The sequence below is a fragment of the Python bivittatus genome, unplaced genomic scaffold (assembly GCF_059951505.1).
Source record: "Python bivittatus isolate LINGU-HERP-01145 unplaced genomic scaffold, Pbiv_v1 ctg000180_np1212, whole genome shotgun sequence".
In the NCBI taxonomy this organism is placed as follows: domain Eukaryota; kingdom Metazoa; phylum Chordata; class Lepidosauria; order Squamata; family Pythonidae; genus Python; species Python bivittatus.
This window is the reverse complement of record NW_028277047.1, coordinates 2242460-2257578: the sequence shown is the minus strand read 5'-3', so window position 1 is coordinate 2257578 and position 15119 is coordinate 2242460. Positions and strand designations below refer to the sequence as shown.

At 53.7% G+C, this 15119-nt stretch overlaps 1 protein-coding gene and 1 non-coding gene across 4 annotated transcripts in view; both read left to right on the top strand.

The window, feature by feature from the left end:
• Positions 1 to 227: 227 nt before the first annotated feature.
• On the top strand, positions 228 to 299 carry TRNAM-CAU (transfer RNA methionine (anticodon CAU)). The gene has a single exon. It is a non-coding gene; the product is annotated as a tRNA-Met (tRNA).
• Positions 300 to 4018: 3719 nt separating this feature from the next.
• Positions 4019 to 15119, top strand: part of NPR1 (natriuretic peptide receptor 1) — a 26537-nt gene continuing 15436 nt past the window's right edge. Inside the window, exons 1-2 of one of the 3 annotated variants that reach the window (XR_015795517.1) lie at positions 4019 to 4956; positions 12028 to 12227. Coding sequence is in view for 2 of the 3 variants with exons in the window: in XM_025175420.2 (XP_025031188.2) it covers positions 4185 to 4956; positions 12028 to 12227 (972 nt within the window). In the remaining variant the exon portion in view is untranslated. Of the gene's footprint in view, positions 4957 to 4991; positions 6346 to 12027; positions 12228 to 15119 lie in introns of those variants that run through there. The other 2 variants (XM_025175420.2, XM_025175421.2) reach the window with 2 other exon arrangements.

The window sequence follows — 15119 nt, the reverse complement described above, 5'->3', positions numbered from 1 at the left end:
AAGTTAGCCAATGGGGAGGTGGGGAGCGGGAAGTGTGACCAATCGGAAGGGGAGGTGTGGGCGGGGCATCCCGAACGATAGGCGCATGCGCGGGCGGGGAGACCTGAGCTTCGGCGGCGGCCAAGAGGGAAGAGGCGTGTTGAAAACGAGAATGCTAACTAGAAACTATTCTTTAGTGCGCATGTGCATTCTTCATATCACTTGGAAAGAGATGTTTGTTCGAGAGCAGCAGAGTGGCGCAGCGGAAGCGTGCTGGGCCCATAACCCAGAGGTCGATGGATCGAAACCATCCTCTGCTAGCCTTGCATTTTTTCCACCTCTCAATTCTCCAAAAGAATTCAACCTAAATTCAGATAAATTAAATAAAGTTCTTTCCTTCGTGCTTGAGTTTGGGGCTTTGCAGATTATTGTTGCATTTAAGTTTTTGACTTTTGCATTACTGACAGCCCCAAAGCCCAAGGAAGAACTCAGCGGAATCCAGAAGCTGGCTCAACTCCAGATGGGCTGGCTCTCCTTGTGGGATCTCCTGTTGGTGCCCTGGTGCATAATCTAATTTTTTTTCCCCATCTTCCTCTGGATGAAATCAGTGCAGGGCAAAATCCTGTCCTGAAGGGGGCGCTTTTGTTCTTCCAACCATCTCCTAACAGGAGAAGGGCCAGGAGAGGTAGCATTTCTGCTGCTCCCATCACAGAACCTGGGCTGTGGGGCCCCAAGCAAAGGATGGATCCCCCCCAAACCTGGCCTGATGATGGCTTGACATCTTCCCTGCCTGCAAAAGTGGATATATTTTGCATTTTCTCAAGAACAGGATGCCCAGGTTAAGAATGATCTCTGTCGGCTGGACCTGGAGCCCATCCCTGGGAATCGGCCTCCAAACATTTTGCACCCGGTTGGATGAACCCTCTGCAAATCACCGCTGGAGAATTCCTAAATTCCACGATTCCCACTCGCTCCTCCGAGCAGTTTCCAGAGTTTTCAAAAAGCAAAATTGTGCATGTTTCCTAGGAAGCCAGCTAGCGCTCTGGGAAAGTGTGTTTGCCACCCATTTTCCGCCCGTTTTAGTGCACCGATGTGCACTGAACCTGCTATGCATATTTACTCAGAAGTAAATCATCCATCTCATTGATTTCCCGCTAAGGGTCCTTAGAATCCCATTTGACCTGCGTGGAAAACTTAGCAGGCTCCGGCGAAGATTGATAGGAAAACAACTCGAAAATAAGGGTTGGAATTTATTCCTGATGTAATTTGCTGGAGTTCTTTTTTTTCCTTTTGCAAAGCAAACTTCCTCGGATCCAGAGCGCGTTCCTCCCCCATCGTGCTGACGTTTTAAAACTTTTTAAAAATAAATCTGCCTTTCAAAAATTGCAGTTAAAAAGAACGGAAAGGAGCAGCGGAAAATGCATCACTTTTTTGAAACCCATCGTTTGTAAGCGGCCCTCGAGAATCAGAGCAATTTAAAAGTTCTGTTGCAGGATAATCAGACTGGGGAGTGTTAAAGTCCTTAATCAGACTGGGGAGTGTTAAAGTCCTGGAAAATCTAGTCAGCCCTGCTGTTTTGACTCCTTTTCCATTTTCAAAGAAGTCTGTTTAACTAAAGCAAAAATGTCAGCAGGATGCTGGATTAATAATCAACCCTAATCCCAAATACACAGTGGCTTTAGCAAACTCCTACAAAGGAGCCCACTGATATTACCTGCTTTCCAATGATTTTATCAGCGTTGTTGTTTCTATGCTGCTTGCCAGAGAAGAGAAAATCGATTTCCTGGTTGCAGCTTTGTATAAGAGAATTTTGAAACGAGCAAAGACACGCCAAAAAATTCATAAAATTGTGGAGCTGGAGGGAAACCTTTGGATCCAGCTTCTTCAGAATCTCCAGATTTTCTCACGCCTCCAATTTCCTTACCTTGAAACCAAACCTGGAGAGATCTGATCTTTCTGGTCTTTCTGTTAAAGAGCCCGGCCAACCTAGTTCTCTGCTCGCCTGTACGAAATTTCCGCTCGCCCTGGCGATCAGGTAAATTTGTAAAACGTTGCTTGAACTCTAGCAGTTTTTCAAAGCTGTTTGGGGGCAGTGGCTCCTGGAATTTTCCTAAGGAAAAGCTAGCTGAATCCGCAGCCCCCATTTCCAATTTCTTTCCCCCCCCCCTTTTTCAGTGGGCCCAGATCACACCTTTCCCTTGTTTCCTCTGTAGGCGCAAAGTTTGGACCACGATGCTTGAAACACTCCAGCCCGTTTCCTTTTTCCAAAGAATTTAAAAAAATAGATCCAGATCAGGCAGGAGTCCGGCGTACATGTTTTCACGGATTTTCACAGCCCTTCTGCTCTTTCTTGCACGTCTGCAGAGCTGCATGCCATTTTTAGATTTGCGCACGGACACGTCCGTTTAAATTTAACTCCTGTTCTCTCTTCTTTCCTCTTTTGGAAGGTTAAACACTGTCAAGAAAAAAGCCCCCTTTTTCTGGTGGCGGCTCGAATTCAGCCACTGCCTTGCAAAGGTTGAGCCAACAGTCTTGCTCTATTCTCCCTTAGCCCGGTCTACCTCGTAGGGCGGTTGTGCAGATCTCGTTAAAAAAAAGGAGGGGACAATGTTCACTGTTCGAAGGCCTTTGGAGGAAGAGGAAAATATCCTGGAATAAAATAGCAGGGGAATGCCATTTAACATTTCAGAAGATTTGAAAGCCTCGGGGTATATACTTTAAAAAAAACAACCATTTGTTTGTTTGTTTGTTTATTAGATTTATCTCTGCCCATCTCCCCCTAATGGGGGACTCTGGCTGGCTCACACGATCCATTAAAACAATAAATATATATAAAATTACAGAAAACATAAAAACTGTACAAATTATATCTATATTTAAAGTATACACAGACACACACTCAACATACACATACATGCACACACACATGCGCACACACACACAGATACACACACTCAACATACACATACACACATATACACACACTCAACATACGCATATACACACATGTACACACCCACACCCACACCGATGCGCACACACATATACACACACTCAACATACGCATATACACACATGTACACAGCCACACCCACACCGATGCGCACACACATATACACACACTCAACATACGCATATACACACATGTACACAGCCACACCCACACCGATGCGCGCACACATATACACACACTCAACATACGCATATACATGCACACACCTACAGTGTCTGGCACGGCTGAATTTCTTTGGAATAGATAGCTGTAGAACGGGGGGGGGCGTGCAGCAGGACGAATAAAGTCATGGAATTGGTCATCTAAGTTTTTTTGTTTTTTTTTTTAAAAAGAGCAAATTGCTTGGAATGATTGGGGGGGTTGGCATTCCCCCCCCTGGATTAGAAAGCACTTGGCACCGTGGGAAACCAGGGTTAGCGCTGGACTGGCGCTGTGCCAGGCGTCATTCATGCCACTGTCAGCGCCAGCCGTTTGACTCCGCTCCTGAGATTGCCGCGGAGAGGAATCGGGCACAGCTGAGGGTCACAATCCAGAGGGGGTATTTTTTGGGGGGGAGGAGGGTGTTATCTGGGGACAAAGCTTGCCCCCCCTTCATTTCTGCCCAGATTGGAAGGAGGGGACCCCGGGCACGAAGGAGTTAAGCTGCCGTGCTGGTGATAGCAAAGCTCTTTTGTCATTGAATGAGAAGGAAAAGTGTAAAACACGCCTGCAGCGAGAGGTTTTACTCATTCCGCTCCGTCTGGGCTACGGGAAGGAAGGAGAAGGCGGGCGCGCTGGAGAACCCGGCTGGGGACCCCAGGGGACGGCGGGGCAAAGTCGCCAACGTGGTGGGCGGCTGGAGAAGCAGGTTGGGGGCGCCCTGGCTGGGCCGGGGAGGGGGGACCCAGAAGGGGCGGGTGAGTGGGGGGCTGCCCTCCAAATGCAGGGGAGCAGGCAAGTTCGGACAGCAGCCCGGGGTGAGCGAGGGGGGCTGTGCCCACCTTTGGACCCAGTGGCTGCCTGCCACCGCTTGGCTGGGTGCATTTAGGGAGTGGTTCTGGGGGGGAGGGGGAGGAATTAGAGGGGGGAGCTCTCTGTGCCCCCTGCCCACTTTTGAGCAAGTCCCAGGAGTTTGGGCTCTTCTGGGGCGTCTTTAGAGCCATTGCACGGATCGGTGGGGTCCTTCCTTTGAAGGAGTTAACGGGGACCAGAGATGAGGGCAAGGGGGCATCGAGGAAGGGGCCGGGGCGTCGTCTGCCGGGCTGCCTGGCTCTGCCCCACGGGGGAGACGGGTCAGCCCTGCTCGGCCGTTGCGCTGGCCTGGGGGCTCCTGGTCGCCCTGTCTCAGCTGGATCCAGTGGCCGGTGCCAACCTGACCCTTGCCGTAGTCTTACCGCGGCACAATACGACTTACCCATGGGCCTGGCCGCGGGTAGGTCCGGGCATCGAGCTGGCCATCCAGAAGGTCAACGCCCAGCCTGACCTGCTGCCCGGCTACACAGTGCAGAAGGTGTTTGGCACCAGCGAGAACAGCCAGGGGGTCTGCTCCGACATCATGGCCCCGCTCTCGGCCGTGGACCTGAAGATGGGTTACAACCCGGACGCTTTCGTCGGCCCTGGCTGCGTCTACACCACGGCCCCCGTGGCTCGGTACACCCGGCACTGGGGGCTTCCCCTGGTGACCGCTGCGGCCGAGGCCATCGGTTTCGGCATCAAGGACAACGAATTCGCCCTGGTCACCCGCACCGGTGCCAGCCACAGCAAACTGGGTGAGTTTGGCATCAGCCTCAGCAGATATTTCAACTGGACCAGCCGCGCCATGCTGCTCTACTGGGATAAAGCCATGGACGACCGCCCCTGCTTTTTCGCCGTGGAGGGGCTCTACATGCAACTCCCTTCACTGCACAACATGACCATCGAAGACGTCCCCCTCACGTCCACCAATTACGCGGCTTTGATCCAGGACATCAAGCAGAAAGCTCGCAGTAAGTCTCCCGCCCTCGGACGTCCCTCGAGGCTTCACGTCGGTGGAGGAGGAGGATGAATAGGGGCCCCTTCTCCTCTCTGAGATGGGGGGCAGGAAAAGCACTCTGGGTGTTCTCAGGAGCACCGTCTCCAGGGCTGGGGAGTCCCTGCAGGACTGGCGCCCCGTTCTGGAGAAGAGCCATCCTCATCTGCGTCGGGTTGGGACCTCGAAGGTCCCACGTCTTCCTTTGACCCAGAAGCCTGGTTGCAAAGCCGGGGCCATGCCGGGGAGGGATGAAGCCTACCCAAATGAGCACAGGGAGGAAGTTCGCCGCCGTGGGTGGGTTTGAACCCCTGGGTTAATTCTGGTGGAGAGACCACAGACCACGTTTCTTTCCCTGTGGGGGGTTGTTGCTCGACCCCTGGGTGCAGCCCACATCCCCAACCCTCCCTGTCCCCCGTTTGGTGGCATGCCAGCCTGTAGGATTTCCACCCGTTCTAGTCCCCTATCCTAAAGTCCCCCTTTCCTATCCCAGCTGGTTGGAAGTCAAGCAACCTGACAAGGAGAGCAGGGCTGGCATTTGAGCGCGGGTGCCATGCCAGGCTCCCGGAGGGATAAGCCTTTCATTCCTTACTTGGGGGCTTGCAGAAGGCGAAGTCGGTGGGATTAAACTCGCCCTGAGCCTGCAATGAATTGCAAGAGGAAGACGAGATCGTTGAAAGAGGGTGGCTTGGATATTTTGGGGGGTCTTCTTCGGGGCTTCACCTCAAGTCTGTTTCCTGGGCCTCTTTAGCATGCTAAATGAAGGGAAATTGGGGGGGGTGCCTCTGAGCATGCGCAGAGAGCTTTTCCTTCCTGCCCCCTTCACCGTTAAGCAACCAGCGGCATGCAAAGGCTTTTTCTGCTTGTTATCTCCAAATTGGGGAGTTAAAGCTGAAGGCCCTGACCTTTCGTGTGGCTTTTTATTGGGTGGGGGGTTATTGGAGTAAATGCTTCATGAGGGCAGGGGGGCAGACTTGCGCTGCAGAAGGTTTCTGAGCAAAGGGTCTTTGGGCCAATTGCTGGTTTAGGCACTGGTGCCCAGCCCCCTCCTGCGTGATCCCCAACTTTGGGTGCCTTTGTTGAACGGAAATGCGACGGGGTGGGAGGAAAATGGACCTTTTTGGTTCCCTGCACATCTTCTTTCTGCTTTGGCCCCACCCACTTCCCCTGAGCCCCGCCCACCCAGGGTCCCGAACATCTTGCGAGACCCTTGAATGAAAACGGGCTGAAGAACCGTTGCTGCCGAGAAATGGCGCGGGGAGAATTTTGCTGCGCGGCGTAGAAACGTCTCCACCTTTTCCTGACCGGCGGGAGCAGTCTGCACAGCCCCCTAAAATCCATTGCAGCCTTGCCACGACCCTGCGAGGTGGGCCGATGCAATTGAATCGCCCTGGGTCGCCGAGAGCGGTGGGGGAGGGGGATGAGGGTGGGAATAGAGGCCAAAAAGGAGGAATAATCCCATTTCAGCCGAGGTGACCTTTGGAAGCTTTTGTGGAAATCCTCCCTAATCCCCAGTCAGAACCGAGCAAATCCTCCGTTATCGCAGAGAAAAAGCAGAGAAAAACTCGCCTCTGACCAGATGCAGAGCAGAGGTGAGATTTGAACCCGTGCTGGCGCACGGCTGCTTCAGTGGTGGGTGCGAGGTAGCCGAAGATCTGGACTTTGGAAAATGTATAGAAATCCACCCCCTCCCGGGCCAGGGATTTCCAAAACAGAGGAGGAAAAACGAAAAATGGCAAGGGTCTTTTGCACATGCTCAGGAAACAGCGGCACGTCCCCCCCTTCCCCCTCGAACTTGTTTGCTTAGCCGGGTGTGAGCGTTGTTGCTGTCTACGCGGTTGTTATTTCGGGCTCTGTCTCACAGGAATGTTCCCAGACATTCAACGCCCCCCCCGCCCCAAAAGATTTACAAAACCAGTAAATCTAACTTGAGGGATAACATACAGAACCGGATTAACGCGCTGGATATTTTTGCAAAATCTCCCTCTCTGTCTATATTGCAATTCGCCTCTCCTCCCTAGCAGACGTGGGCCTGTAAAGCTGGCGGGGGATCCTCGTGGCACAAAAACCCTGGAAATAAACGCAAGTCCATTTATTAGCTGAGCAACTGACAGTCTTGGCCCCAAGGCGTTTACAATCTCGCCATCTGTTCGGGCCGATCCGAGCAGACCCGACGTTGCGATGGAACCGTCCCAGCCGAGAAACGCTTGCTTTAAAAAATGCACGGAATAGGCGTAGAAATAAAACGACGACGGATCGATTGCTTTGCGGCGGCTGAGTCTGCGGCTAAACCGTCTGAGAGCCCCTCTGGACCTTTGCGGTGTTTTCTTGAACCCCGGCGGACGATTCTGCTCCGTTTGGCCCGGGCCGACGGTAGCTCAACGCTTTTCCTTGCCCCGCTGGAGGGGCCCTTCCTTTGCACGGTTGCACAACTGAGTAGGGGAATTGGGGGTGTGCGCCTGGGTGTGCAGGCGTCCCCGTGCATCAAGGTCCCCTCCCTTGTGTACTTTGCATTTAGCTGTTTCCTGCTGATGTTAAAAGTTGGGCGATAAGGGATTGTCTCGGAATAGGAGACTAGAAGGGGAGGGTCCCTCAAGGTCACCTGTCCCAACCCGCTATTCACTGCAAGATGCAGTGACCAGTGGTTACCCGGCTTCGGTTTCCTGATTTCTGACGACGGAGGGTTCGCTGTCTCTCGAGAAACATCTTCCCTGCCGTGGAACAGCTGACGTATCTCGCAACATTCAGCCAAAATCCAACACGGGTTGCAACATTCGCGCCTTGGCCGAGCGAATCTGTTGTCCTGCTTTGTGTAACGGTTCTTCAGAGACCGGACGCAGACGGTCGTACCTTCCCAAAAACCGTCCCTCGGTTTCCATCATTCCTCGTACGGCTGAAGTTTCTGGCAGGTTATCAATGATTTATTTGCTTAGGAGAGTAATAACCGCCCCGATCTGTTACGATCTGGCGCAGCTGACAAAGCGCGGCCATAAAGACGAGGAGTATTTTTGGGGAAAGTCGGGAAAAATCAACGCTCGCTTAAAAAGCCCGAATAAAGGGTCCACCGCCCATCCTAACCCAAAGTCCTTATTTTATTATTTGGCTGCTGTTGTTTTGTTTTATTTTGGATAAAGCCAGCTTTTAAGGGCGCCTTTGAATAAGGCTAAGTGGGAGCTACACAGATCTGAGGCAGAATAGCGATCAAACCGTTCACGAATTTCTTTTTAAAAAGAGAAGAAAATCAGCGTGTCTCAGCCGCTGTTGCAAACGGGTACGGAAAGGTAGGCCCTGGGTGCAGGTGACAAGGGGTCTAGTGTTTTCCCAGGGCAACGTGTGTCAGATCGCACCCTCCGAGCGTGCCAGAACATGTGTGCATATTGGCACACAGTTGCACGAAAGAGGAGATTCAACGGTCGCAGCAGATGCCCTGATCTGGTCCCCTCTGGCTGTGTTGGTCTCCAATTAACACGGAGTGGGAAAGCAAGGTGGTTGATCTGCATTAGAGCGTCCACTTTGCCCACCAGAGATTCCCGTGGGATCCCCTCCGGTTTGAGGAAGTCATCAGGCTGGGAAGGCAGCTTTGAAAGAGCCTAAGATTTAACCAACATTTGGAGTTGTGTGTGTGTGTATGTGTGCCAGTGACAGAGCAGAAAATGCATTTTTTTTAAAGGCTGAAGTGTGCTTCTTGGACAGGGAGAGAGCCAAGCCCCAAACGGTCAGCCTCAGCCGTGGCCCTCCACTTTTCCTCCCTGTCTTGCAAGTCAGCAAAACAGGAAAAAGCCGGCTGGGGGGGACACGTATGCTGCAACCCCACCCGGCGGACAGAACGTGTCCCTTGACCTCGGTTGCCGGTGGCGGGAAGGACGCTCAGCAGGAAAATAACAGGATGTCCCTCGGCTGGAGGCCCAGCAGAGAGCGAGTGGCTGAGAAGGAGGGAAGGAGGACGAAAATCCAGCCTGCCTTGCTCTGCCAGGCGCGCAACGGGCACACGGGGATGCCCGCCTCTCCCGCCTCCTCGCCTGGGCAATGCTCCGGCACCTCGTCCTCTGTTTCTGGGGACGGCAGCGATGCCAGCAGCGGGGACAGTCCCAAGGCTGGCAAGGATGTGTCAAACCGAGATGGGCTGCCCTGCCCAGCATCCGGTTCCCAAGGGTGGTCAGCTGGACGTTTCCGGGGTGCAAGGCCCAGACGTGTCCGATTCTCTCGGCTCTTTCTCCTCCTGGATTCTGCAGGAGGCCCTGGGTTCAAGGGGGAGGATGGAGAACTTGATTGCGGGGGGTTCTGGTGGCAGAGAGTCCTGGGGGAAATTCCTCCCCGTACAAATAAGCTTTGGGCCCCTTCTGTGGGTCAGTTTCACCAAGTAGCTCCAGAGAGGCCCAACTGATTGCCTCTCCGCCCCAAATCTGAATTGGGTTTTTTTTGGGGGGAGGATTAAAACGCACTCCCCTTTTCCGTTTGGATCCAGAAGGGGTAATCCGTTGGACCGACCCTTAAGGGTTGTTTCTTCCTCCAGGGTTAACGGCGCCCCTTTAAAAGAGGAGAGGGTCTCCTTTTGCTGAAATATGTTTTGAGTCCTGTTTTATTTCTCATTTTTTCTTGCGGCAAAACTGCTTGTCGAAGCAAAACGGAGCTCGTTAGAATGTCTTTCTTGGCCTCCGCAGCGCTTCTCCTCCTCCGCTTCGCAGCAGGGCAGGCCCGGTTCTGCCCAGCGTTCTGCCAAGGAGGAGGTCGGCACTGACGGGGCGAGGGCAGGTTGCTAGGTTTTTATCATGCTTGGCTGCTCGGCCTCCCCATGGATTATTCCTTAGAAATAATCAACCAGAGGTATTTGTCGAGGGTGATGGGCTCAGGAGAAGGGAAGAGAAACGGGGGAGAGGTCTTGCGATGGACCCGTCCGACTGGTCGCTTGCAGCTCGTTTCTCCTCGCCATAGGTGAGCGGCAGAAGAGCTGGGCGGCCTAGATGGGTTCCTCCCAGCAAGATCTCCCCAAAACCTCTGAAGGGGTCCATTCCTTTTCTAAATAAATTAGATGTGAAAGCACTCTGTCTCCTTTTACCGGGAAAGTTTTAATTTAGAGCATCTAGGACAGTGTTTTTCAAGCTTGGCAACTTTAAGAGGGGTGGACTTCAACTCCCAGAATTCCCCAGCCAGCATGCTGGCTGGGGAATTCTGGGAGTTGAAGTCCACCCCTCTTAAAGCATGCTGGCTGGGGAATCCTGAGAGTTGAAGTCCACCCCTCTTAAAATTGCCAAGTTTGGAAAACACTGATCCAGGAGAATGAGTGGCAGTTTTTGCCCAAGGCAGCATTCTGCGGACATGTCTGAGATTAGATCGGGGACTCACGCAGAGATGAAATAGGGCAGTGTCCTGTTCGGTGAAGGTACCTGGTTGAAACTGAGCACCACATGATTGCACATGATCGCAGAGAAGAGCAGGGATCTGCTTTAGATAAGGTCTGCATCTCTCGTTGGCACTTGGATTCTCCCAAATGGAGACCTGACACCGTAATGGTTCGGCACGCACCGTTGCCACCTTACTCCCTGAGCGATTGAACCGGGACTCATGCAGAGAAGTGGCTTTGCCTCTTCCAGCAAGAGTTACTCTCCTGGGCATCTCTGCTCTGATGGGATCCTCCTGCAGAAAGGGGTCGGTGCTGCTGGTGCCGTTCAGCCCGCCGATTCTAGAAAGCAGAGCAGGGAGGGTGTTAGGGAATCGGCTCTTGGATCGCAGGAATGGTTTTCCTTCCGTTTCTGGGGGCACCCAGGTGGCCGGCTGACATCCGCCTCCCTTCGCTCGCCTCTCGGCTGGGACAGGCAGGCGGGAAAGGGGCGCTTGGACGCCTCGCTTGGGTTTGCAAGAGGCTGCGGGTGGTGAACACGGCCAGGGAAGGGGGCCCAGGCCACGCCGAACCCATTTCGCAATTTGGCGGCAGAGTGGGGCGTAGGGAGCCTAGCTTTGCAGGGAGAGGAGGGGAGAGGCTGTGGTACTCCGTTCCAACTTGGAAGCGAAGGGAGAAGCGTGCGGGCAGCGCCCGGGGGCTTGAACGTGCAGGACGGGGGAAGAGAGAAAGCCACGCGTCACGTTTGCTCCCTTTCGGCACAGGTTCTTGCCTTTAGAGACCCGCGTGGGGGCCCTGGCAGAGAGCGGAGTGATAGCCACGATGCTTCCTCGGGGAGGCACCGGGTCTCTGCCCCCAGAGCTTCCAGATTTCCAAGCAGGGGCGCAAACTGGGCTCCAGGGCACGGCTTTGGTTTGAACGAGGGCCAGGCCAGGAGCAAAGCCGGGGTGAAACCTCTCTGCGTGTTTGCCTAGCAAGGCTGTGCCTGGCTCCGGGGCCACGGGTCACTCTTTTCGGGGCCCCTAACCAGGCAGCCCCAGATCGCAGCTTCTGGGCCTGTTTTTTTAGTATCTCGTGGCCCCCGCTGAGTTTTTCGTGTGAGTGGCCCGGTTGCTTCTTTCTCTTGGCCGTCTTGGGTGCGATGGCACATTGGCGTCACGGCTAAGGAAGTCCGAGTCGCACTTGGCGTCTTCTGGTTCTGTGCCCACGTGAGGTTTCTTGGCCCGAGTGGGGGATCGCTGCCATCTGTGATGCCTGTGATCACAAAAACCTTTCTGTTCAGGGTTTCCAGAGAGGGTCCAATTGCCATCATTTTACCAGAAGAAACATAGTTTTGGCCACTCAGACTTAAAATTCCTTGCGATGGGTCCGGCACAGAATCAGAAACCAGCTTAAAAAAGACCCTTTTTACGGATTAGGGAGCTGGTGCCAAGCGGGTTTGAGGGGCTGTGACCCAGGAGAGAGGCGTGAAACCAGATCAGATCCAACCTTCCCATCTTAGTTCTCTTTCCGGATGTATTGGAGGGCTGGGGACGATGGGCTTTGTTGCCCAGCCTCTGAAAGGCACAGTTGGGGAAACGCGTTTTAGAAATAAAACTCATTTGCTCCTGTAGGATTTGAAAGACCCCAGTGCCAGTTCAGGTTGTTCAGCTGGTTGCCACGTGGCTCGTTCACGTCGTGAGCGGTTGTGGCTCCTTCTCTTCCCCGCAGTTGTGTACATCTGCTGCGCCCCCGACACCTTCCGCGAATTTATGCTCCACGCACACCACGAAGGGCTCACCGCAGGCGACTACGCCTTTTTCTACATCGACCTCTTTGGGACGAGCCTGCGGAGCTCCAAATTCCCCGACCGGACGCTTCCCTGGCGACGCGGAGACGGGAACGATGACGCGGCCCGCGAGGCTTACCAGGTGAGCGCTTGGCACAAACCTTCGGGGGTCTGCGTGCGTTTCCGATCAGAGCGTCGGTGCCAATGGCTGAGTTTTGAAATGAAAGTCTTGGCTCGGATTTGGAATGGGCTAACTAACTAACTAACTAACTAACTAACTAACTAACTAACTAACTTACGGCATCGCTTCTCCTGCCCCCCCAGATGCCAGTTGGCAGGGGTCAGATAACAGGGGATTACGAAGTGCCGTTCCATGCCAACCGCCCGCTCTCCGTGTTGAGACACAGTTGGCGGTGATTTATCACCATGGTAAAAAAATCAACATTGGAGGGTAAAAATGATGTTGCAAAACGAGCATGCACAGAAAAGGCTCGAAGGGAAGAGTTTTAAACTCCGGTTAAAGTCGGTTCGGCCCATTGAATTAAGCTGTTTGGGGAAATTTGCACAATACACTGCATGACTGGGTGTGTATCCCATGCCAAATCTCTCTCTCTCTCACGCACACACACACAAACACACACCCTATACAAAAACTGGCCAAGGTTAAAATTAACCACGCAGGCCAATTCACTAGCCCTTTTGCAGCTTTGGTTAGAAATGTCTGAATGTTTTTCATTTTGGATGTCTGGGTGGGAGCCAGCTGGTTGCTCTCAGCCTGGCACTGCCCTGCTCAGCGTCAGGCAGACATTCAACAGGGAGGGGGGGTTGTGGCCCAGAAGGGTCTGCATCCAAGTGCCTTGAATGTGAAAAGGTTGAGCAGGTATTAGGGGACGGGGGAGCTGAGAAACGGGGAAGGCTCGCCAGGGGCGCAGATGGCACAGGGGGCAGAGATGGTGGCGGCCTGGAGCAAGTGGCATTTGGCCAGCTTCTTAGCAAAGGGGCCAAACTGGGCCAGGAGGCAACAATGGAGCCTTTATCCTGGCTTGGCAGTTGAGTTGGCAGCCAGGTTGAGCATTGTCTCCTTTGTATCAGCCAGGATCGCCTGTTGGCAGTTTACCTTTCTAAAACTCCTGTTGGATTTCTACTCCTATTCTCCCCCCACCAGCTTGGTTGAGGATGATGGGTCCTGTAGTTACTCCATCAGGAAGGGACCCCACCCTTTCATGTTTGGTTGGCCCCCCCAGGGAACTCCAAAGGGAGCGTATATAAATTATGTAACAGTTGACATAACCATACTGTGAGGTAACTTTTTCAGACTGTGTTGAAGTTTTTGTTCTTGAGGGCTAGAAGCTTGTTTTTGGAGGGAAGGACCAAAGATGACCCTCACTTGGGGCTTTTCTGTCTTATTGTGGCTGAGGCAAACGTGACATAAGTTTATTGAAGGCTTCCTTGGGCAGGGCTAGCCCTGGTTTGTGACTCAGCACTTTACGATTCATGACATCACATCCCATGTTCTGCAAGGCCTGGGAAAGGACAACCTGCAGGCTTCCCTCAGGGTAGATTCACACAGGCAGGGCAGGTGTTTCTTCTTGGGGGTTGTGGGGAAGCCTCTTCAGGGTCAAGGTCCAAGTGGAGGTCCCAAGCTTGGTTGGCCCCCCAGCAGGCAGCTTTGCATTGGCTTCTTGAGGTCAGCAGCTCTTTCTGCTTCCGAGGCTCCTCTTCCTGGTCTTCACCTTGTTCTCCTGGTGGCCTCCTTTCCACCCTGAGGCTCATAGTGACTTCAGTTCCTTTTGCTTCAGGGGCTGCTCCTCCTCCCAGCCTTCAGCTCTTTGGCCCTTCCCCCCTCAGCTGATTGGTGGCCCAACTTCAGAGGCCAGCTTCCAATTGGCTCTTAGCCGGGCCCTTCCATTGGTCCCAGAGCCGGCTCCAAGCGGCCAATGCCCATGCGATGTGGGGAGGCCTCTTCCTATTGGCTGGAAAGGGCAGGTTTTGGAACCCCGGGATTGGTATAAAAGGGCAGGTGTGAAGTCACACAGTTCATTACAAGGTGGGGGAAAAGCACCCTGGCCATAATGCCATTTGGACTGAGGATGCCTTGCCCAGTCAGGGCTGGGTCTTGGCCACCCCATCAAGATGGGCGAAGCTGAATTAAGGAGGCCACGTGCCCCCAGTGTGTGATGGGAAGTGCCACATGGGGAGGGGGGTCTTCATTCAAGGCAGAAATAGCTGGGGGGGGCTAGGGTTGGGTGTTCCCCATCCCTCTGGAGCCCGCCAACTCAACAGCAAAGCTTTTTGCCGGGATTCAATCACGGCAAATGGTCGCGGCGGGGCTGGGAAGGCGTCTTGGGTTCGGATCCTCGGCTTTCTTTGAGCTCCCCCCCCCCCGACCGGGCCGATGAGGAGGCGTCGGAGAAAGTAGACGGAAGGGGCTCGCGCACAGCTGGGCCAGCCTGCTTTTCTTTGGTCCAGCGTGGCCTGAAAGAGCGGAAGGAAGCAAGATAATTCCCCGGATGGAGAAGCCGACCGGTTGCAGCTATTAATAACCCCCGAGAGCTGAAAGCCGCTCTTTTAAACTAGAGGGGATAGGGAGGGACCAGAGCCCACAGCCCTGGAAAAGGGTTTAAAAAGAGCCTGGACCGTTTCCCCCAAACGCTCATCCGTGGCTGTTTTTCCATCCCCCCTCAGTAGAACCTCCAGGCGCAGAGGCAGTCTACCACGCTAAGTGGCAAGCCCCGGGAGTCCCCAGCAAGAGGCGTTTATGGAAAAGCAGAGGGAATGAGACGAGTTGAGGGGCAGAGATCCTCAGTTCGGGTCACTTTCTCTCCCCCCCATAAGTTATCTTGGGCTTTAGAGAAAATATATTTAACCCGGCAGGCCTTGGGAAACCCAGCTTCGTTTCCCCGAAGGTTTGAGCTGGGCTTCAGGGACCCCAAGTGGGGGGAATCGCATCCTTTGCACAGCAGCATGGTTCGGGGCATCCAATCCAGGAAAAGAGGCTTTTAAGCTTCCCGGGAGGCGTTCAGCCGAGGTTGGG